At 35.9% G+C, this 21,460-nt stretch overlaps 4 protein-coding genes across 6 annotated transcripts; 3 read left to right on the top strand and 1 right to left on the bottom strand.

The window, feature by feature from the left end:
• Positions 1–1,656: 1,656 nt before the first annotated feature.
• On the top strand, positions 1,657–6,377 carry LOC130729895 (uncharacterized). 3 transcript variants are annotated; one of them, XM_057581748.1, is made up of 10 exons: positions 1,657–1,937; positions 2,355–2,591; positions 2,674–2,878; positions 3,449–3,539; positions 3,614–3,759; positions 4,431–4,674; positions 4,773–4,877; positions 4,976–5,158; positions 5,372–5,576; positions 5,659–6,377. In XM_057581748.1, exons 2-10 carry the CDS (start codon positions 2,372–2,374, stop codon positions 6,153–6,155), a joined length of 1,896 nt encoding a protein of 631 aa, XP_057437731.1. In that variant the 5' UTR covers positions 1,657–1,937; positions 2,355–2,371; the 3' UTR covers positions 6,156–6,377. The 3 variants fall into 3 exon arrangements, with proteins under 3 accessions (XP_057437731.1, XP_057437733.1, XP_057437732.1); XM_057581749.1 differs by lacking the exon at positions 1,657–1,937 and having other exon boundaries at positions 2,415–2,553; XM_057581750.1 differs by lacking the exons at positions 3,449–3,539; positions 3,614–3,759.
• A 3,249-nt stretch (positions 6,378–9,626) lies between these two features.
• Positions 9,627–11,567, bottom strand: LOC130732548 (GDSL esterase/lipase At1g71250-like). Its single transcript, XM_057584572.1, has 5 exons — positions 11,257–11,567; positions 10,976–11,103; positions 10,426–10,668; positions 10,015–10,270; positions 9,627–9,922 (listed from the first exon to the last, which is right to left on the bottom strand). Exons 1-5 carry the CDS (start codon positions 11,510–11,512, stop codon positions 9,702–9,704), a joined length of 1,104 nt encoding a protein of 367 aa, XP_057440555.1. The 5' UTR covers positions 11,513–11,567; the 3' UTR covers positions 9,627–9,701.
• A 2,611-nt stretch (positions 11,568–14,178) lies between these two features.
• On the top strand, positions 14,179–16,087 carry LOC130729894 (hydroxycinnamoyl-CoA:piscidic acid hydroxycinnamoyltransferase-like). Its single transcript, XM_057581747.1, has 2 exons — positions 14,179–15,764; positions 15,875–16,087. Exon 1 carries the CDS (start codon positions 14,307–14,309, stop codon positions 15,669–15,671), a length of 1,365 nt encoding a protein of 454 aa, XP_057437730.1. The 5' UTR covers positions 14,179–14,306; the 3' UTR covers positions 15,672–15,764; positions 15,875–16,087.
• Positions 16,088–18,675: 2,588 nt separating this feature from the next.
• On the top strand, positions 18,676–20,235 carry LOC130729893 (spermidine hydroxycinnamoyl transferase-like). The gene has a single exon (XM_057581746.1). It carries the CDS (start codon positions 18,784–18,786, stop codon positions 20,125–20,127), a length of 1,344 nt encoding a protein of 447 aa, XP_057437729.1. The 5' UTR covers positions 18,676–18,783; the 3' UTR covers positions 20,128–20,235.
• Positions 20,236–21,460: the final 1,225 nt, after the last annotated feature.

Raw genomic sequence — 21,460 nt, 5'->3', positions numbered from 1 at the left:
TTTCATGGCTCTCTAATTAATCTAAGGTTACTATCTTTCACAAAATCTAAGCTTCTAGCGACAAAATAGTAAAATAGAGAATGACCATACCCTGTCATTTCAAATTTTTTAATTGACAACCACAAAACTCATACAGATATCAGTATTCAGAATCTTTTGTGCAAAATAAAAGTCACAAATAAAATCAACATACTAGCTAAGTCGGTAAACGAAAGTGGGGCAATAGTGAAAGCGCGACAATGAAGGCAACACAAATGTTGGGAGGCCATGTCTTAGTGCGACAATGGGGATGCGGCATGATAGTGGATAAGAGGCGTCACGACAATGGAGAGGTGACGCGATAGTATGTAGGATCGATGGTGGAGGAAGGAGGGAGACACATATGGTGGCGTCCCCAAAGAAAAGAGGAAGAGGACAAGAGAGAGTGTGAGGGTGGCGGAGGAGGAGGGAGGGTCAGAGGGAGAGGGTGAGGGTGGCATGATCAGAGGGAGGAGGAAGAGGTCGAGATAGAGATAGAGAGTTGTGGTGAAAGGTGATAGAGGTGAGGGATGGGCCAAGGGAGCGGGGGTGAGAGTGAGAGTGTCGTCACCGAAAGAGGGAGGAATAGGCTGACGGTAAGGTCGTTAGAGGGCGGGGGAGGGGGGAAGCGATTATAAAGGTATGAGGAATGAGGGAGAAAAATGACTCATAAGGAAGATGAGGTAGAGAAACCAATGGAAATTAGCGTCAAGTACACTGTGGCCTTAACCCTAGGTCCCCGTAGAATGAGTTTTACCGTGTTACATTAGCATCGATCAAAGCCGATGCTAAGTTTACTGGTGAATGTAGCGTCGTGTTATATTAGTATTTATTTGAACCGAGACTAATTTTTAGTATGTCAACGCTAAAATTAATTGAGTTTTTTTTTTTTTTTGCATTTGCGTGGATTGAGCTGATACTAATGAGCCAAAATAAGAGAAAGACTTTTGACAAAAAAAAGTTTATTTGTGGATTAAAACAAATGTAAAATGTTCACATGAACATACATAGGAAATTAATTACCATGCATAGAACTCAAAATAAAAAATATATTAAAAGATAGAGACTAGTCTACTAAAAGAAAAAAAATGTATATAATAAATCACATATCATTCAACCCAAAATGTATATAATAAATTGACCATGAGGGTTCTCTCATTGGAAAATCCTAAACTAAATTTATGTAAGATAAGATTAAATCATGACAAAGTCACTTGTTAAAAGAGATAACCACAATTTTCTAAAGATTTCCACGTGTCAAACAACAACAAAAAAATATTGCACTTACATATATTTTTCTAAGAACTTTCCTAATGCTCAACTTTCACCAAAGAGGACCAATTTTTTCAAATGAACATTACTTCCATCAGTATGAAAAATGCACCAATTTTTTTTTATACATGTCCATTTCTCTTTGTCATCAGTAAAATTAAAGCTTCCCTTGTTTCCGTGTGATCCAAAACCAAAGTATTGCAAACCAAACCAAACAATTAAAGGATGTCAACACCAACACTTACCCATGCACTGAATCGAAACCAGTCCCAAATCAAACACTGTTGCAGAGAGATTGAGATTGACCAAATCTATTAATGTTGCCAGGCCCAGAAGTTTCACTTACCTTATTTTATTATTAATCATGTTGCTTGCAGTCACACTGTCACAGCTTTGCAAATTAATGCAGTGTCACTATCCTTCTAGTTTTTCCTATGTTCCCTCGTGACACGCATTTGTTCAAAAATGCATTCATTTACACACAAATGTGCCATTGACTTCTATATCATATTATATCTCCTACCCATTTCTCAAATCTCAATGCTTACACTAAAAATGTCATCTTTTTCAGCATTTGGTGATGAGTGATGCTTCATTTCATTCAAAGTCGCATTTGAGGCCAGCTTTGCTCTCCCCATAAGCTAAAGGTAAAATCTTTTGAAGCTTTCTTGAATGGTGAATGCTTGTTTTGTTTGCTTGTGAATCTGACAGTGAGTTAATTGCTTGAATTCAACATATGCTGTTAGTGTTAACCTAGCTAAATAGTCAATAGTGTATGTCATTGTAGTTTTGTGTAAGGGATTTTATGTTCTTTCATATTGTTTCTTCATTATTGGAGGGTCCATGTGATGCATCTGAGATTCTGAGTTCTATGCATGATGAGGGTGGACTATGTTTGCATTGTATAGACAGAGTTTTACTAGTCAATAGTGTATTGTAGTTTGTGTAGGAATTTTGTGTTCTTTCAAATGGCTTCTTCAATATTGGAGGGTTCATGTGGAGCATATGAATTGTATGCATGATGAGAGTTTTACAAATCCTCTTGATTTTTTTTACATTGCCAGGTTAGAGTTCAAGTATAATGGCTAAAATCCCCTTCTTATTGGTGGGGCTTTGGCTGCTAGGTAGCTGGACAAGTTTGTTGGAGGCAGAATACATGAAGTACAAGGACCCTAAACAATCAATTGATACTCGAGTTCAGGATCTTATTACCAGAATGACTCTTGAGGAGAAAATTGGTCAAATGTTGCAGATTGAGCGCAAGTATGCATCTGTTGATGTCCTCAAGAACTATTTTATTGGTGATGATCTGTTTTTCCCTTCCTAATCAGTGGTGTGATTATTTAATTAGGCAATAATGAAAATTTATCTTCTTTTGAGTAGGGAGTGTAATGAGTGAGGGAGGAAGTATGCCAGCTCCAAAGGCTTCTGCTGAAAACTGGATTGATATGGTTAATGAATTTCAGAAGGGTGCTTTATCATCCCGGCTTGGAATTCCAATGTTTTATGGGATTGATGCCGTTCATGGCCACGGTACTGTTTATAAAGCAACTATTTTCCCCCACAATATTGGGCTAGGAGCTACCAGGTAAATTGATCTTAGTAGCACTTCTTGTAAAATTTATATTCTTAGTCCTATCCCCAGTTATATTATTTGAAACATGATGATGAAACAGTTAGGCACAAGTAGTGATGGGATTAGTTACCAAAATTTGTAAAGCTGCTAAGGCATACATAGGTTTTACATGCAAAGCCGGATCTAGAAACTAAATAGAATTATTTTCTCTGCTTTGTACAAGATTAAAAGTATGATACAAGGTTTTATGTTTAATGGACGGATAGAGCTAGCAGGGTCATACCCAGAAAAGATTGATAAAGAGGGTGAAAATTGAACAAATTAAGCAAAATAAAAAAATGACTAATTGGAAGAAACAAATTAAAACTTTTTAGGGAGGTGGATATAACACATGAATACTATTATATTATAAAGAAATTTTTTCTTGCGACCGCCCCATTTGCCATGAACCTAGGTCCGTCCTTGAGTGCAAGTGTGCACATCTGATAGTTTAGTTAGCACAGATTATTGTCTTACTCATTCTAGTCACAATTCCGTCATGTTATAATGGAGAATAATGGGTATTTTAATTTTGCTGATTAGGGACCCTGAACTAGTTAAGAGAATTGGAGCTGTAACTGCTCTTGAAGTTAGAGCAACAGGAATTCAATATGTTTATTCACCTTGTGTAGCAGTAAGTAACTACAACCAACTTCTGCTTCTCCCAACTTATACTGATTTTCTTGCATTAGCTTATTCTCTTTATAGGTCTGTAGAGATCCAAGATGGGGTCGGTGTTATGAAAGCTACAGCGAAGATCCTAAAGTAGTTCAAGATATGACTGAAATCATATCAGGATTGCAAAGGGACGTCCCTGATAATCTTCCAAAGGGTGTCCCTTATATTGCTGGAAAGTAAGAATTAAAAAAACAACAAAATAATTTAATTTTAAGATGATAATTCACATGTCAATTAGTTGAGTCTTGGAGTTGATATTATTGCTCTTGATTCAGTTGAATGCTTTTTGTGTTGTACAATCCCAAGAAAAAGAATTCATTCGTTTGTTTGAACTTTGTTGAAGTTTTTTTTTGGTACATCGGAAAGATTGACTTGTTGAAGTTGAAGCTTTAGAAACAATGCTGATACGTTTTGAACAGGAAAATGTACAATTAGTTGTCTTCTTTTGTCCTTAACCCCACCCACTTCTATTCTTCATTTCTGTTTCATTCTTTATATTTATATGCATGTTTGGATACACGGCGGAAAACTACGGTAAGACCAACATCATGGTGGGCAGTCACAAAAGCCAAGGGAAGTTGCTTCTGTCTACCTTGATTTTGGCTTTACCGTGGTTTTCCACCATGTAGCCAAACATACACTACATCAGCTACTAGGATAAAGTAGGCCAAATCATTGAAAAGGATTATCAAATAAAAACCTGAAAGCAAGAGATGAAGGACTTTGTTCCCTAAATTAATATGCTGTTCATGTTAGGTTGCACCATACCACAAAATACTGCGTTAAACTTATTGATTTTGGTTTAGTTAGTATTATGTTTCTGAACTACTCATGTATTGCTGAACAGAGAAAAGGTTATAGCTTGTGCTAAGCACTATGTGGGTGATGGTGGAACAATCAATGGGATTGATGGGAACAACACTGTTATAGATAGAGATGGATTAATGAGAGTTCACATGCCCGGCTACTTTAGCTCAATTAGCAAAGGTGTGGCAACCATAATGGTCTCTTACTCCAGTTGGAATGGAATAAAAATGCATACTAACCATGACATGATCACTGGCTTTCTCAAGAACACTCTGCATTTTAAGGTAAAGTAATTTGTTCATCAAATATAGCATTGGAACCCTGATATCATTGTATATTTGCAATTTTAGATAACACCTCGCCTTTTCTTGGATTACGCCAGGGCTTTGTTATTTCAGATTTTGAGGGTATTGATAGAATAACCTCTCCACCTCATGCAAACTTCACTTATTCGGTTGAAGCAGGAGTTTCTGCTGGCATTGACATGGTAGTTTAGGCCAAAAGTATATGATATTATTAAGCGAGAATTGATGTTCATCCATTGAGGACATATCTAATAGTGTTACACTTTGTTTGGATTTGCAGTTCATGATTCCAAAGTTCTTCACAGAATTCATCAATGATCTAACCATATTGGTGAAAAATAAGCTCATTCCGATGAGTAGAATTGATGATGCAGTGAAAAGAATTTTGTGGGTTAAGTTCATGATGGGTATTTTTGAGAACCCATTCGCTGATTACAGCTTGGTCGGATATTTGGGGATTCAGGTTAGCTATTTTGTTTTCCTTGAGTATTTCCATTTAAGTCCGCATATGTTGTGTCATAGCCGGTCCTAAGCCCGGGTAAAGGAGGAAGTTGTGTTATGCCTGTGGCGTGGGATAAGGCTTTTGTTGTTGATTTTCTCCATTAACTTCTCTAATTTCACAATTAGATATAAGGATAACCCTTATCTCTTCTATATTTACCAAAATTCTGAGCAGAAGCACAGAAAATTGGCTAGGGAAGCAGTAAGGAAATCACTGGTCCTTCTAAAAAATGGTATATCTGCTGAGAAGCCAATATTGCCTCTTACTAAAAAGGTACCAAAAATACTTGTAGCTGGAACCCATGCTGATAATCTAGGATATCAATGTGGTGGTTGGACCATTGAATGGCAAGGAGTCAGCGGCAACAATCATCTTGAAGGTGAGTTAACTTTAATTGTATTTCCATCATTATAAAGAGACTAATGCAGCTCTTCTTATCTTGTGCACTTTTATATGATCAGGGACTACAATTCTCACAGCTATAAAAAACACTGTTGATCCAGAGACCACTGTGATCTACAAGGAGAACCCTGATACTGAATTTGTCGAGTCCAATGGATTTTCTTACGCCATAGTTGTAGTAGGAGAGCATCCTTATGCTGAAATGGAAGGTGACAGCATGAACTTGACAATCCCCAGCCCTGGTCCTGAGACAATAACAAATGTTTGTGAAGCCATAACATGTGTGGTTATTATTATTTCCGGGCGCCCTCTAGTTATTGAACCGTATCTTGCTTTAATAGATGCACTTGTTGCTGGTTGGCTTCCTGGTAGTGAAGGGCAGGGTGTGGCTGATGTTCTATATGGTGACTATGGTTTCACTGGAAAGCTTCCAAGGACATGGTTCAAAAGTGTTGATCAGCTACCAATGAATGTTGGAGATCCTCACTATGATCCCCTCTTCCCATTTGGGTTTGGCCTTTCTACCCAACCTACTAAGGCCATTTACTCCGAGTAGATATCATCTTGATCTGCATATTCGTTAAAAAATAAGAGTATGAAAGGTTGATTTTCAACATTTGGCAGGCATGCTTATTTTGGCAAGTTTTTTCTAGTGTATTTTTTTTTTCTGAAGTTTTGCTTCTTCATTTTACATTAGGATCCACATTGAAAGCTCAATTTTATTAATTCATTAAAGACGTAAAAATTGGGTTAAACCACCCAAGCTTAGGTGTTTCAATAGTTTTATTACATGTCTTTAAAAAATTCCAAGTCAGATATTACATGTGTCATCATAAAATTCAACTCATTTTATTATTCATTATTTTTATATTTTTATCAAATTCATACTTTGAACCCATCAATTAGGATAAATTACACCATGAACATTTTTCTTAAAAGAAAAACCAAGAACCCTAATCCCCAATTTTGAATGTTACTTTCAATTTAGGATAAAAAGTCCCACCATTAATAATCACCGAAAATATCACATAAGAAATTATTCATGTTTAAAATAAATTCACTCTTAATTATTCATTTCCTGTAAAATTTCCATTGAAACTCACCGGAAATTCAAATTTCGGCCGCCGCCGCCACCTGCGTTTCTGGGCTGAATGCACAGAACTTTTTTTTTCTTTTTCCTTTTCAATTTTTAACACTCGCGTGTCTCATCCATCATTTTGAATCTTTATATATACACCAATAGAAAATTTTAGCTGTCTTAGAATTTTGTTGTTGTGTTTGTGTTATCAAAGGTGGCTGTCTGGTTGAGGTAGAAGAAGATAGTAATTGGTTATGGCGTGAAGGACACGTTCTATATAGCCCATGGATCACTCATGAAACAGGACATTCCTCCAATCGTGGAAGAAGGAGGTGCTTCCGCCCATACCCAATTTCATGAAACAGGACATTCAAAATTTCTCAATGATTATCAATGATTGGACTTCTGGTTCTAAATCAGAACTTTCAAAATTGGGGATTAGGGATTCTTGGTTTTTTTTAGAAAATACTTTCGATGTGTAATTTATCCTAATTGATAGGTTCAAAGTATAAATAAATTATTTAATAAAATGAATTTGACAAAAATATAAAAAAAATGAATAATGAAATGAGTTGGATTTTATGTGACACATATAACATCAGTTGGAAATTTTTATAAACACATATAATAATATCATTGGAACACCTAAAATTGGGTGATTTAACCCATTTTTTATCAAGGGTCATTTAGACAGCCCCTTCATTAAAATATATCAACATTTACGGTCTTGGTCGGGACAAGTGTATTCCTCGTAACCTTCCATCTTGGATCTCAACCCAGAGAGTTTGGGCCTTGAGCCCATACTACAAGAGCATTTTGACCCCTTATTATAACCTCAATGATTTGTCCAAAATAATAATAATAATAACCTCAATGATAAGAACATGGAGCTTTGTTGTACTCCCTCCGTTCCTATTTAACTGTCCAGGAAGAGAAGAAACACACATATTAAGGAGTGCAATTAATTTTGTTGGTTTTCATAAAAGTAGTATTTGTTTTTCATTTTTACCCTTTAGATTGCATTTTATCTTTCTTCATTTATTGTTCTGATAAGGGTATTAGTTGTAAAAATATCATTTAATACTCTCTTGAAATGCTAAATTGACAGTTAAATAGGAACAAAGTATTTTTCTCAAAGTGGACAGATAAATAGGAACGGAGGGAGTATCTCTTATACTTGGCTTCTAGCACCCCTTGTGCTATGTTATTAATGCTTTGTGATAACTAGGGTTTATTTGTGTGTACTTCCTTTTTCTATAAGTCTTTTTTAGTATCAATATTTTTTTTGATTTATAAAATAATCTATTTATAAGTCTCTACTCTCTTGAGACAATAACCTTGTGTGCACAACAAAACTGATGCTAAAACCCCAAATATCGTCATCAATATTCTAAAAATCATAATAAGTAAAAAAAAAATTGAAACTAATAAGTACATTAATTTTATGAAAATAAAGACTTCAATTTTTTAATAAAATAATTAATAATTACTCAAGAAATTTCCTCGGTCCCCATAAGATAGTTCAAGTGGTAGGAGTTGGGGGCATATGAGTTGGGTAGGGGGAGGTCCAGGGATCGATCCTTGACGAGTGCAATTTATCTTTCCGATGTAAAAAAAAAAAAAACTTTCCTCAAAAGCCCTTTCTGTCTCATTGTGCTATCTCTTTAAGTCTTTTTTGACGTTCAAGAAGAGTTTTCATTAATCAAAAACAAATGAAGGGGCAACCAACGACAAAAGAGGAAGCAAATATTGAGGATAGTCTTCTACCCAAACATATTGCTTAAGGGAAGGGCCGGCCCTGGGCCTGTGCAAGCAGGCCCACAGCCCAGGGCCTCCAAAAAAGAAGGGGCCCTAAAAAAAAATTCGAATACTTTTTGCAGCGTTTTTACTTAAAAAAGCGCTGTAAATAGTCAATCTTTTACAGCGCTTCGTACCGCTGTATACTATTTAACAGCGGCGAGAGGTCCGAAGCGCTGTAAAAGGCCTTTTTTTGGGCTTAGTATTCCTATTAAACTTTCTCCAAAAAAAATTTAGGGGTCCATTTTTATTATTAACCCAGGGCCTCCAAAATGTCGGGACCGGCCCTACTTAAGGGCCAAAGTTTTCCTAGGCAGATAGTCAGCTACAATGTCGCAGTCACGCTTAACATGAACCAAAATACAAGATGAGAAATTAGAGGAATAATAGATGTAATCATGGACTAATGCTGAAACAACATCACAGTAACTGTTCAACAGATTTGCTAGCCAAGCCTTCTGTTCTTGAAGCCAAATCGCAGTCCCTTATGAGCTATAGCAGATCCGCACAGTTCATATTTCACGTAAGAGTTTTAATGCGCCTTGCTATAAAGGGTCGCTCTCTCGAATGCCCACCCCCATGAAATTATGTGTGTTGTGTTTGGTCCAGTAAATAACATCTTTGAGTCAATAAATAAGTTATCTAACTTAACATGCTCATAGAGAGTGACATTTATTACTTATACTTTTATAATATTTTAAAGTCTAGTTACATTTTTTCTTATCGGTATGCTCCATTAGAGTTAATTCATTTTATCTTTTTAGGTGAAGTATTAAAATTTAATATTTTATTATCAACTTATAAATTCACACACAACTTGTAGCAATACAGTCGTTGAAGGGAAAAGAAAACTTAATTTATATATGATAAAATAAATTAAATTAAAGAAAATAAAAATGTTTAAATTTGAAAAAGCATTGAGAAAACCTTATTATCATCACTCATTAAATTTAAATTTTTAAATGTATAATCATTTTTTTTTAGTTTAAGTGATGATAAAAATATGTAAATATCATTATTGTTAGACATGATTTATTTTAATACTTATATTCTCCTAAATTTAAATATACATACATTCTTAAAATAATTATTTTTATAAAAGAAACATTTATATTCGTTACTATATATATAATGATTTAATACGTTATCACAACTTACATAACTAGGTTTACTTTAACTTTGATGTATTTATTTCATAAATGAAACGATAATACATTAAATAGTACATTAAAGGAGGGCCATTTGCTTGATATTAATGGGATATGAATCATCGGGTGGATCATTATGAGCTCTCCAAGCAAGAACATGTACTACTGATTCTGTTGGGTGGAAGGCATCCCAAAAGACATATTGGTTTCTGAGTAGACATGGAAATTGGAGAGGGAGGCATGATATTTGTCCACGATATATTCCAATTCCACAACAGGCTCTATCAACAATTGTAAGCGCTGCAAAAGGAAAAAATTACCATTTTTTTAACTCATCATCTCCATTTTTATACATTGCGTGATTTGATTGAGAATGGATCAGTAAATCTTACAGTATGCAGCAGGGTTGATTAGGATATCCCCAAGTACACGAAAAGAGTTACCATATACAAATATGGCATCTGAATGATTTTTGTTCAATTGGTCTACTGTTGATTTAAGCCCTTCATTGAATGGTCCCACCATCTGATTTACCGAATCGACACAGCTTCCTGGTGGGGCAAATCCCCTAGCTCTTTGACTAGGAGTGCAACCAAGTGGTCCAATTCCGGCTAAGAAGAACTTCCTTAATCCGGAGTTATATAGTGTCTGCAATAGAGCATACTTGAAATCAATTTGATATATAGTAAATTCAAATGCAACTTCAAACTCTTAAAATAAGGAGAAGGTGAAGGAAATACAAAATATGCGGTAGAATTGAGATTTATATGCACCATATAAAAGATAAGAAATGAAAAATTTACCATAATATTTTGCATATAGTTGTTAACAAGAAGGTTGCCAAATTCTTGGGTCGTATAATTGAGACTTGTGGTGTACAATTCCGGCATGAGATAGTTGTTGATGTAGTCATTGTTTCCAACGACCATAATTGTTATAGCCTTGGCTAAGTACTGACTTAATGCACTTGCATTCATCATTGTTTTGTACTTATTCAATATGTCATTAAAGTTCAAGATTTGATGGCTCAAGCTATATCGTTCACCCTGCATCATAATACTTATGCTTTTAGATATCATAAATAAATAAAAGATTACAAATTTATTGGAAAAATAATAATGTGCTCTTTTATTAAAGTAAAAAAAGTATAAAAATAGGATCTAATTAGCTATTGGTGCACTAGTTGGGAAGCAACATTTTATTCTCTTCAAGAGAACTTGTGTAATGGAGAAGCATTCAGAACAGGCTCTACTTCAATAGTGATATTATGTCTATATTTCATAAAAGTTCTTTTGTTTATTTGGCGAAAACTCAAAAAAAATTAAGAATAACTGAGACAAGTGTGTAGAGTACATAGTGTCTCCCAGATTCATCAAGAATGCCACCAGAGGATGATGCAAAATTGACTCCATTGAGTATTCCAGATCCAACAGAGGAGATAGATGCAAAAGGTGGAGGAGAAGGGACATCCAGAAACTCTCCTGTAGGGATAAAAATTATGAATTTAGAGAAAGTGAAGATCCACGTTGCATGCAATCCAACATATTACATAATTACAACTACACAAATTAAAGAGAAAAAAAGAAGTCCATATTGATATATAGTCATGGTACTAGTAAAAAAGGATCATTTACCAATGAAGTCAATGAGAGATTTTCCATTAGAAAAACGCCCAGTTGAACCATTGTTGAAGTCGATACCATAAGGAAAGAAATTTGCCTTTGCCATAGAGTTTAATAAGTTATTGTTGCCAACATCAACTGATGAATCTCCAAAAACAAACAAAGCTGGAACGTTGGATGACTGTGAGTTCACTTTTACCATCTCATTCAAGCAAAGTAGCAATGAAAGAATCATTGTTGGAATCCTCACATACTTTAATCTACCCATGTCTATCAGTTGGTGAATTATAAAAATATTGAAGTAAACCTATATATTATGGTGAAGGTTGGAGTTGGATGCCATGTATATATAGAGGTTGAAGTTGGAAGTGGAGTTCACTTTTCTCGTGAATTTGCTTGGTCTTTCTTATCACTCGTTTTTGCCTTTATCTTTTCTTGTTACATAAGTTTTTGTGTGTGATATCCTCACTTCTCATGCGTGTTACACGTTACAAAGGTTCCATGAATCCACCAGAAGTATTGTTCTTCCTTATCACTTTTTCTGGCTACATGAGTTTTGATGTGTGATATCCTCACTTCTCCTGTGTGTTACACGTCACAAAGGTTACATGAACCCACTAGAAATCTGGCTCTTCCTTATCACTATTTTTTGAATTCGTCTTTTCTGGCTACATGAGTTTTTGTGTGTGATATCTTCACTTCTCATATGTGTTACACGTCACAAAGGTTCCATGAATTCAAAAGAAATCTTGCTCTTCCTTATTATTCTTTTATGCCTTCATCTTTTTTGGCTACATGAGTTTTCGTGTGTGATATCCTTACTTCTCATGTGGGTTACACGTCACAAATATTCCATAAATCAACTAGAAAGTTGCATTGAACAAGAAGAAAAGGAAAAGAAGAATCGAGGCTCCTGAGGAACTTCTTATAACCAGCTAAAATCATGAAAAGTAAACGCTAAACCAGCAATAAAATAAAAAAAGTAATAAAGTAGTTGAGTAAATATGAGCCATGGTCATCCCCTTAGCCAACTAAAATCATGGAAAGTAAATGTCACACTAGCAGTAAAATTAGATCTGAGGCTCCCTAATGGGTGATCCTCTAAATAGCAAAAATAAAGGAAAGTAAACACTATACTAGCGATACAATCAACAACTATTTTTATTTTTCTTTTTAACATGACTCTCATAGCCGGATTTGAAAATGAATGTTATTTCCATGCATTTTCGTACTACCCCATCCAAGTATGATAGTCATGTCTTATGATTGCTAAATATCTGGATGAGAATATGGCTACAAGTTTTAAATATTACATCTTTTGAACACAAGTGTATTACCATGTCACATTTCCTTTATGAGTCATTAATGACATAATTAATTATGACTTTCAAAAAATTAAATTCATTTATTAATGTATATAATTAAAAAAATTAATTATTTAAATGTTAAATAAGAAAATAAAATTATGAGGGCGTTAATCATTAAAAAAGTTAACAAAAAGTATGAAAATAGCATATATGAATTAAGTTGATTTAAGGGGATTATTTTTTATTAAATAATTTAAAAAAACTATAATATTTAAATAATACTATCATTGGTAAAGAAGTTAATTAGAGATTAATGGATATGCACTGTCAGTGTAAAGAAGTTTTACACTGACGTCCAATCACATTATGCCATATAAGATTAAGTAGTTACAAATCTTTTTAATTTTAATTAGTAAATTAATAAATTGTTGATGTGGCGGAAATCAATTGGATGCATGTGTAAAACAAGTTTACACTGTCAGTGCATCTCCTATTTTCTCATTAACTATTGCTTAATATTAAAAATTAATGTATTTATGCATTTGATAATATTTTACATTAATAATTATTTTAAGAGTTTAATGGATATGCACCGTCAATGTAAAATAGTTTTACACTGACATCCAATCAATGTTTATCACGTAGGAGAAAGAGTTACATTCATTTTTTATTTAATTAAAATAAAAACATATTTGCTTATTTGACGGAATTTAATTGGATGTTAGTGTAAAACTATTTTACACTGACAGCGTATATCCATTAAATTCTTCTTTTAATTATTATACATGAACTTTTGTATACGAGAATAATTGTGTATTCTTGTCATATCTATCTTAAAAAATGAATTATGTGTATATAGTTAAAATATTAAATGTTGAAATTACTCTAGTACAATATTAATTAACAATAATAACTTGATAAAAAGTAGCTGAATATGATTCATGAGACTATAAGCTATTAAGTGTTAACAGCTAAGCACAATTACTTTTACATATTTTGATAATGTAAATTAAGTATTAAGATTAGGAAAAATATATTGCTAATAACTTATATTCTTAAATGAAAATTTATTTATCTAATATTTAATTAAATATTAAAATTTGAGATTGTCATAACTTATATATTCATTTAAGAATATAAGTTATTAGCAATAAAGTTTTCCTAATCTTAATACTTAATTTATATTATCAGAGGAAGAAGAGGTTCAGGAGAAGAATTTAGGGGAATTAGGGTTTTTAGTTAGATGGGGATCTGATGTTATGAGTTAGGGATTTGAAGGTTTGATTTTGATTTGTGGGTTTAGACTTTAGATTGATTTTGGGGGTAGATTTGAATTAGTGGCAATTGGTTGGGTTAAATTTGTATAGAATTTATTAAGTTTTTCGAATTAACAAAAAAATCCACATATGATCTCATTAATCCAATTATCAGTCCACGTCAGTTTTGGTATGTCACTCATCAAACTCGCCGGAGCTCCACACTCCTGCGAGGACTGAACACAAACATGATGCAATTGTAAGGATTATTAACAAAATATTTTCACATTTCTTTGATGATTAACTTTATTTTTTACATTTCTTTTTATTAAATTTTCTCATTTTTTCACCATGTTTCTTGTTGTTTTATTTTTTGTCAAACAAAGGATGCTTGCTATTACAACATGTGTCTCCATCGGAGTTCGTGGGGATAAAATAGCCCAAACAGCCACCGTCACCGCCACCGCCACCGGAGTTCAATTCAAGAAACAGAACAAAAATGGTGAAGATACAGTGTTCATACACCGTGACTCCCTCCGAGACCAAACCAACACCACCACCAACACTCTCTCTTTCCCACTGCGATCAACTCAAACTCCCCAACCACGGTTCTCAAATTTACCTCTACACTCCCTCCACCACCACCACTGAACCACCTCCACCACTCTCTATTTCAATCCACACCCTCAGAACCTCCCTCAGCAAAGCACTCACCCACTACTACCCCTTCGCCGGCCGATTACACTGGATCGAAGCTGGTCGCATGGAACTCCTCTGCAACTCCAAGGGAGTTCACCTCCTAGGAGCAACCTCCGATGTCCCTTTCGATGATTTTGGAGATTTAGCCGATACCCATGTTGCAGAACAGTTGGCGCCGAGGGTTGACTACAGTGTCCCGATTGAGGAAGTGCCATTGCTGGTTGTACAGTTAACCTGGTTCCCTTGTGGTTCCATCACGTTGGGACTTACCCTTTGTCGTGTCTTGGTTGATGGAACTTCTCTTGGCAGATTCATGAGCTTCTGGGCTAAACTGGCTAAGGTAGAGTCATTAGATTTGAGTTTGTTGCCATTTCTTGATCGAACTGTGTTGGATTCATGTAGGCTTAATTTGTCACCTCGTTTTGAACACCCTGAGTTTTCTCCACCACCCATTTGGGAAGGTAGCTCCAATGTTACAACAACATCACTTTATGCCACTGCTGTTTTCAAATTAACTAGAGTCCAAGCTGGGAAACTGAAGAAGAAAGCCAATAGTAACAACAATGTGCGAGGTGGTTATACTAGTTTTGAGGTTATGAGTGGTCATTTGTGGAGGTGTGTTTGCAAGGTGAGGTATGCAGGGAATGGGAACCAGCCAACAAGGCTAACAACATTGGTCAATTGTAGGAACCGGTTGAGTCCACCTCTTCCGGATGGTTACTTCGGGAACGCGACGTTTCCTGCGGTGACACAGACTTGTTCCTTTGTTGAGATTATGCAGAGTCCTGTGGGTTATGCTGCTGGGAAAATCAGGGGAGCGGTTCACAGGATGAGTGATGGGTATGTGAGATCTGCTCTTGACTATTTAGCGGATCAAAAGGACATGAATTTGGTGAGGGACAGGCTTTACAACTCTGCTGGACAAAACCCGAATTTATATGTGGTTGGTTGGGCCAATTTTCCATTTTATGAAACGGATTTTGGGTGGGGGAAACCTGTTTGCTTGCTTCCAGGGAGCATTGGTTCTGATGGTAAGGCTTTCATTCTCAATGATGTGAGTGGGGATGGCTTTGTTGTGGCTGTTTGTTTGCAACCTTCCCATGTTGATGCTCTCAAGAAGCTGTTTTATGAGGATATTGAACCTGCTGCTACTTCCAAATTGTGATGAGACTCAAGCTTGGATTTTGCTGCTGCAGCTTCTATCATATATAGGTTCAATACCTGGTTGGGGTTGGTCGATTTAGTAACACGCGTGAAGGTGAGATATCAAACTCGGAGCAGTTTATTGTTTTGATTATCTATGTTGTTTGTAATTAATCAAATACTAGATTGGAAAGTAACTTCTTGACATCCAAATTCCGTCTCCAGGTTAGAGAGATTGGAACAAAAGAGATATAAGGTAGAGATAGGATGATTGATGTGGTGGAAAAGGAATGGAAGAAAAAACTGGTGTCAATTTATAAAAGATGTACTAGACTTAGTCCTGTGTGATTCACAAATGTATCAATCTTATGTAAAAAATTTAAGCAAAACATTATTTTTATTGTCTAATAATAACATCATATAGAAACATTTTCAGTACTTGTCCTCCTAATTTGTATGTTTGGTATATAAATTTTGAACCTTAATAGGTGACTTTGGTTAGGACTACTTGTCCTTGAATGACGAATGATCCTTAAATGGCGAATGTTCCTCTATGTTGGTATCCTTCTTTGTGTATTCAATGCAGCAGCACTGGGCACCAGAGGTGTGTACTGCAGATACTCCGACGCAACGAGTGTTTACTTCAGAGATGTCTCTCGTTTGTATATTTATACTCAAGGTTGTTATAAACTTGGTGAGAATCATGCAAATAAGAAATATAATCATTTAACAGATATGTATCGCACACTACACTACAACAAATTTGAGCTTTCGAGAGAGTTCCAAGCAACAGCCAAAATCCTAAGGCTCTTGCTTGCATCAATGGAGCTGGAGCCTTCACAAACACCAGAAATGCTAGGTCCAAGATGTTTTCGCCGGCGAAGCTCCCGATCTGGAGATCACCTTGCGTCACGATTCTGTTACGAATCTATTTCTTTAAATTACTGCAATTGCTTTAATCATCACTTGTTTTACTCTGTTAGGGTTCCGACACAAATCCGGCGAGGAGGGCTGATAGGTTCAAGCAGGTTTATTCAAGAAGAAGGGCTCAGGGGTAAATATTAGTTAGTAAGGGGACTTAATTGTAATAAGCTGTTAGGTTGTTAGCTGACAGCTGGCTACAGCTGGAGCAGTTATAGTTAGTAACAGTTGTTAGTTACAACTGAGTAGCATAAATAGTTAGATTACTTGTTGAGGAAGGCATTGAAGTTAGAGGTTCATTTATGATTGAGGAATCAGAGAGAGATCGAGGGATCTCTAGGTTGAAACCCTAACCTTGTGTTCTTTCCCAATTTCCCAGTTTTCCCCTAATTCTCTGTAAATCCCTAGATTCCCAGTTATAGCTCTATTGAGCAATTGCATTGTAATCACTTTTCAGTTCAATAACAGTCCCTGAATTTACCAGTGTTATCAAGGGCTTTGGAAACTGAGATGCTGGTTATGGTTCAGATTCTCATGGAAGCCCCTAATTGCCTTTTTCTTTCTCTCATTGGAATTTGACATGTTCAAGATCATGTTCATGTTTAGCTTCCAATGAGTATCTGGGTTGGTAATCTAGAATTTGAGGTGTGTGTGTGTCTGTGAATTGCTCCGAGGAGTTATGAATTGTGTGTATTTGGCCCAGGTCTGTTTTTTTTCTTTTTCTTTCTCCATGTTCTTATCAATTTTATTATTTTCATACCTTGATTTTGTTGACTAGTTCTGGTATATATTCACTTACATCTTTTGTTTCATTGAATTAGTATTGTCAAGCTGATTAGGTTTATTGTGAGATCTCTTAGGTTGATGGCCTTATTCATCTCCTGGAAAGACCAGGTACTGGGCCAATCACCCTTGGAAACCCATGTTAGATTTAAGGCTTGTATTCGTGTATCTTTGCTTTTTTGAATTGTGAGTATATCCTTAGGTTGCTTTTTTACATAGTCTTCTAAAACAACTCACTTATTCAATGAATCTTCTACGGTATTAATTTGAAGGCAGTCCTATTCTTGTTAATTTTCTGTGCTCGTTCAGCCTCAATATTTGTGTTCTCTCCAAGTGTGTGTGTGAGAGAGGGGAATGATTGGCTTTTTGTTACAGTAACATTTATGAGTGTGCTTGAGCTGAAGGAAAAAAAGGAAAGGATTTTGTGAGTTTCTTCACTCACTTAAATAATTTCAGTACTTGCAGTAACTGATTTGACATCATGAATTAGATTAGTGCCATAAAAATTGCTTTACTTAATACTTGCTTGAGTAACTTACTTCCTTTGACAAAACATGTGAAATACAAAAGAAAAAAGAATGATAGACATGAATGCCATTTGTTTCCTTCCCTTGCACACTGCTTCTACATATTAAACATATTAAGCTTAAGTAGCAACAAGGCAACAATGCTTATTTATGTGATTAGTGAAAGTTTTGTTTTACTAATTTCACCACCCATCATCTGTTTTTAGTTAACAGAGATATTGTCATCATTTTCATAGTGAATGGTCTTAATGCTTTTGAGGATTCCCCATGTAGTAGGTTTTGCTTATTCATGGAAGTTTGGCACTGTACCCTGTCCCATTGACTCTACAAGAGTTATTTTCCAAAAAAAGTCACAATTGACTTTTGTTAATTATTATAATGTCATTAATAACTATTTAATGCAATATTAATACATTAATTATTTCAAAAATATAGAATTATTTAATATTTAAATTGCTAAAAATTAGTAAATATAAATATGACATCATCTACCTACTAATTATAGTATGAGAGAAAACTTATGAAGAAAAACATAGAATGAGAAGGTGACACTTGAAGTTGTCACTTTTTTGTTTCGAAAATAGTATAGGATTCAATGTGACCAAAACGTTATTTAACCGTCATTGATGATAGATGGGCTCCAAAGATCAAGTGTTGGTGTTCATCCATGTGAAGTATGGATATGATGACGCATGCATATAAAACTGCAGCTTTAAGTTTGTGCCCTTTCATCATCATTATCATCATCTCATGATCTCATCATCATTATCTTGTCCAATAAATCACGTGTCTTAGAAAGAAAAAAACAAAATCAACACTCAACTTCAACAGATATAGTTGCCAGCTAAGTTCCTCAAGTCATAGAGCCACCGATCGAGTTGTGTCAAGAAAAACAGAGGAAAAATGGTGAAGATCCAGTGTTCATACACCATTATCCCCTATGAAACCACACCAACACCAACACTATCTCTTTCCCACTGTGATCAACTCAAACTCCCCAACCATGGTTCTCAACTTTTCCTCTATACTCCCAATGATTCTCCACCACTCTTCAATTCAGTTCACACCCTCAGAACCTCCCTCAGCAAAGTACTCACCCTCTTCTACCCTTTTGCCGGTCGATTGTGCTGGACTCATGGTGGCCGCTTTGAACTCCTCTGCAATGCCAAGGGAGCACAACTTCAAGGAGCAACCTCTGATGTCCCCTTGAACGATTTTGGAGATTTAGCTGACACCCATGTCGCGGAACAACTGGTACCGAGGATTGACTACAGTGTCCCAATTGAGGAGGTTCCTTTACTTGCGGCGCAGGTAACCAGGTTCTCTTGTGGTGCCATCACTTTAGGCCTTGCCTTTTGTCGTGCCTCGCTTGATGGAACCTCTCATGGGGGATTCATGACCACCTGGGCCAAATTAGCCAGAGGAGAGACTTTGGATGATTCAAGTTTGATGCCGTTTCTTGATCGAACTGTGTTAGATTCACGAAGCCTTCATTTGCCACCGCGTTTTGAACACCCTGAGTTTTCTCCACCACCCATTTGGGAAGGTAGCTCCAAGGTTACAACATCACTTTATGCCACTGCTGTTTTCAAATTAACAAGAGCACAAGTTGAGAAACTGAAGAAGAAAGCCAATAGCAACAACAATGTGCGAGGTGGTTATACTAGTTTTGAGGTTATGAGTGGTCACTTGTGGAGGTGTGTTTGCAAGGTGAGGTATGCAGGGAATGGGAACCAGCCAACAAGGCTAACAACATTGGTCAATTGTAGAAACCGGTTGAGTCCACCTCTTCCAAATGGTTACTTCGGGAACGCAACGTTTCCTACGGTGACACAAACTTGTTCCTTTGATGAGGTTATGCAGAGTCCTCTGAGTTATGCTGTTGGCAAAGTCAGGGGAGCGATTCAGAGGATGGATGATGAGTATGTGAGATCTGCTCTTGACTATTTGGCGGATCAGAAGGATATGAATTTGTTTAGGGACAAGTTTTACAACTCTGCTGGACAAAACCCAAATTTGTATGTGGTGTGTTGGACCAATTTTCCATTTTATGGAACTGATTTTGGGTGGGAAAAACCTGTGTGCTTGCTTCCAGGGAGCATTGGTTCTGATGGTAAGGCTTTCATTCTCAATGATGCAAGTGGGGATGGATTTGTTCTGGCTATTTCTTTGCAACTTTCCCATGTTGATACTCTCAAGAAGCTGTTTTATGAGGATATAGAGTCTGCTGCTACTTCCAAATTGTGATGATATGAGACTTGTCAGCCTTTGATTTTGGTGCTGCTGCTTCTTAATAAAGCTTCAGTACCTGGTTGATTCATGAGATATGAAACTTAGAGCAGTTTATAGCTTTGATTCTCTTTGTTAATTGCTTGGAATTAATTATCCTAGATTGGAAAATAATTTCTTCACATCCAAATCCATCTCCGCCATAGAGAGATATGAAGAGAAGAGATGTAGCCATGTCGGTGAAGAGATTCATGTAGATGAGAGATATGTAGTTTCTTATGCAAAAAAAAAAAATTACATTATTTTCCTTGTCTAATATTAACATCATCTAGAAATTGTTACTTTGTCAACAAAAATAAATTCTTGAAACTATTCCAGCTGCTAGACTTACTGAAACTGGGCCTGAGAATGACTTCGTTAATTGTTTGGTGATTAAAGCCACTTGTTTAGGAGTTAGGGTACAGCCATATATAATTAATAGGCAATGTTTTGTATCAGTGAATACAATTTCAATTACCTTCCTTCTCTGATCCTCACATTCTAGGAGGATTATCTATCCTCAAATCAGAGTTTAGATCCTCTGTTATTATCATTGGTGGTTTCATTGGGAGTGTACTAAAAGGAAAGTAGAAACCGGTTGGCAGATGTCAATCGATAAAAGGAAAGTAGGGATCTAAATTGCATAAATACTAAACTAGGGGACTAGAATCAGTAAAAATCAAAATCACAAAATGACTAAGTTAAATGGATAACAAAAGTAATTATCAAGCAAAAAAAAAGGTGGCTAATGCCATGATTTTCTTTATCAACTAATAAAATAAGGAAAATGATTATGAACATTTGGTTACTGTACATCCTGGCAACACCTGAGATTTATGATTGTTTTTTACTGCCACAAGTAGAAGAATATAGAAAAACATAAATCACAATTGTGGAGGTTTTAATCTCTAAAAAAAACACAAACTACGCTTGTTTTGCATGTGTTCAATACTCCAAGTTTCAATGACCCTGAGTGGTTCGATTTGCGTGAATCTAGCAGGGTTCGGTCATGACATGGCATTTCTGTAGGGTCCAAACGCTCCCCTTGTGCTAGCTTCGCCCATGTGTTCATGAAACGCAATGATGTCACTCTGTCAATTGCGACGCGACAAAACGCCACACCTAGTGTCAAACCGCCACAACGGAACCTAGTTAGTTGCACTGCAAGAAGAGGAATGTCATCAATAGGAGCATCATAGTCAATGTCGGGGATGAGTGGGGACACCAAATGGGTTGGTGCGAAATCACCCAAGTCATGTTAGCTTGCTTGTTCTTTGCATTTGGCTTGTAAGAAGTGTGCTCCCTTGGCATT

This window comes from Lotus japonicus, chromosome 1 (genome assembly GCF_012489685.1).
Source record: "Lotus japonicus ecotype B-129 chromosome 1, LjGifu_v1.2".
Lineage (NCBI taxonomy): Eukaryota > Viridiplantae > Streptophyta > Magnoliopsida > Fabales > Fabaceae > Lotus > Lotus japonicus.
This window is presented reverse-complemented; position numbering and strand designations above follow the sequence as displayed.

Bases quoted from the DNA above. Each gene is read 5' to 3' on its own strand.
- LOC130729894 (XM_057581747.1), top strand. From the start codon at position 14,307: ATGGTGAAGATACAGTGTTCATACACCGTGACTCCCTCCGAGACCAAA.
- LOC130732548 (XM_057584572.1), bottom strand. From the start codon at position 11,512: ATGGGTAGATTAAAGTATGTGAGGATTCCAACAATGATTCTTTCATTG. The intron at 10,669-10,975 runs GTACTCTACACA...ATTATGATGCAG, and splicing joins ATGAATCTGGGAGACACTAT to GGTGAACGATATAGCTTGAG. The intron at 10,271-10,425 runs GTAAATTTTTCA...GCTCTATTGCAG, and splicing joins ACTATATGCAAAATATTATG to ACACTATATAACTCCGGATT.
- LOC130729893 (XM_057581746.1), top strand. From the start codon at position 18,784: ATGGTGAAGATCCAGTGTTCATACACCATTATCCCCTATGAAACCACA.
- LOC130729895 (XM_057581748.1), top strand. From the start codon at position 2,372: ATGGCTAAAATCCCCTTCTTATTGGTGGGGCTTTGGCTGCTAGGTAGC. The intron at 3,540-3,613 runs GTAAGTAACTAC...TTCTCTTTATAG, and splicing joins TTTATTCACCTTGTGTAGCA to GTCTGTAGAGATCCAAGATG. The intron at 3,760-4,430 runs GTAAGAATTAAA...ATTGCTGAACAG, and splicing joins GTCCCTTATATTGCTGGAAA to AGAAAAGGTTATAGCTTGTG.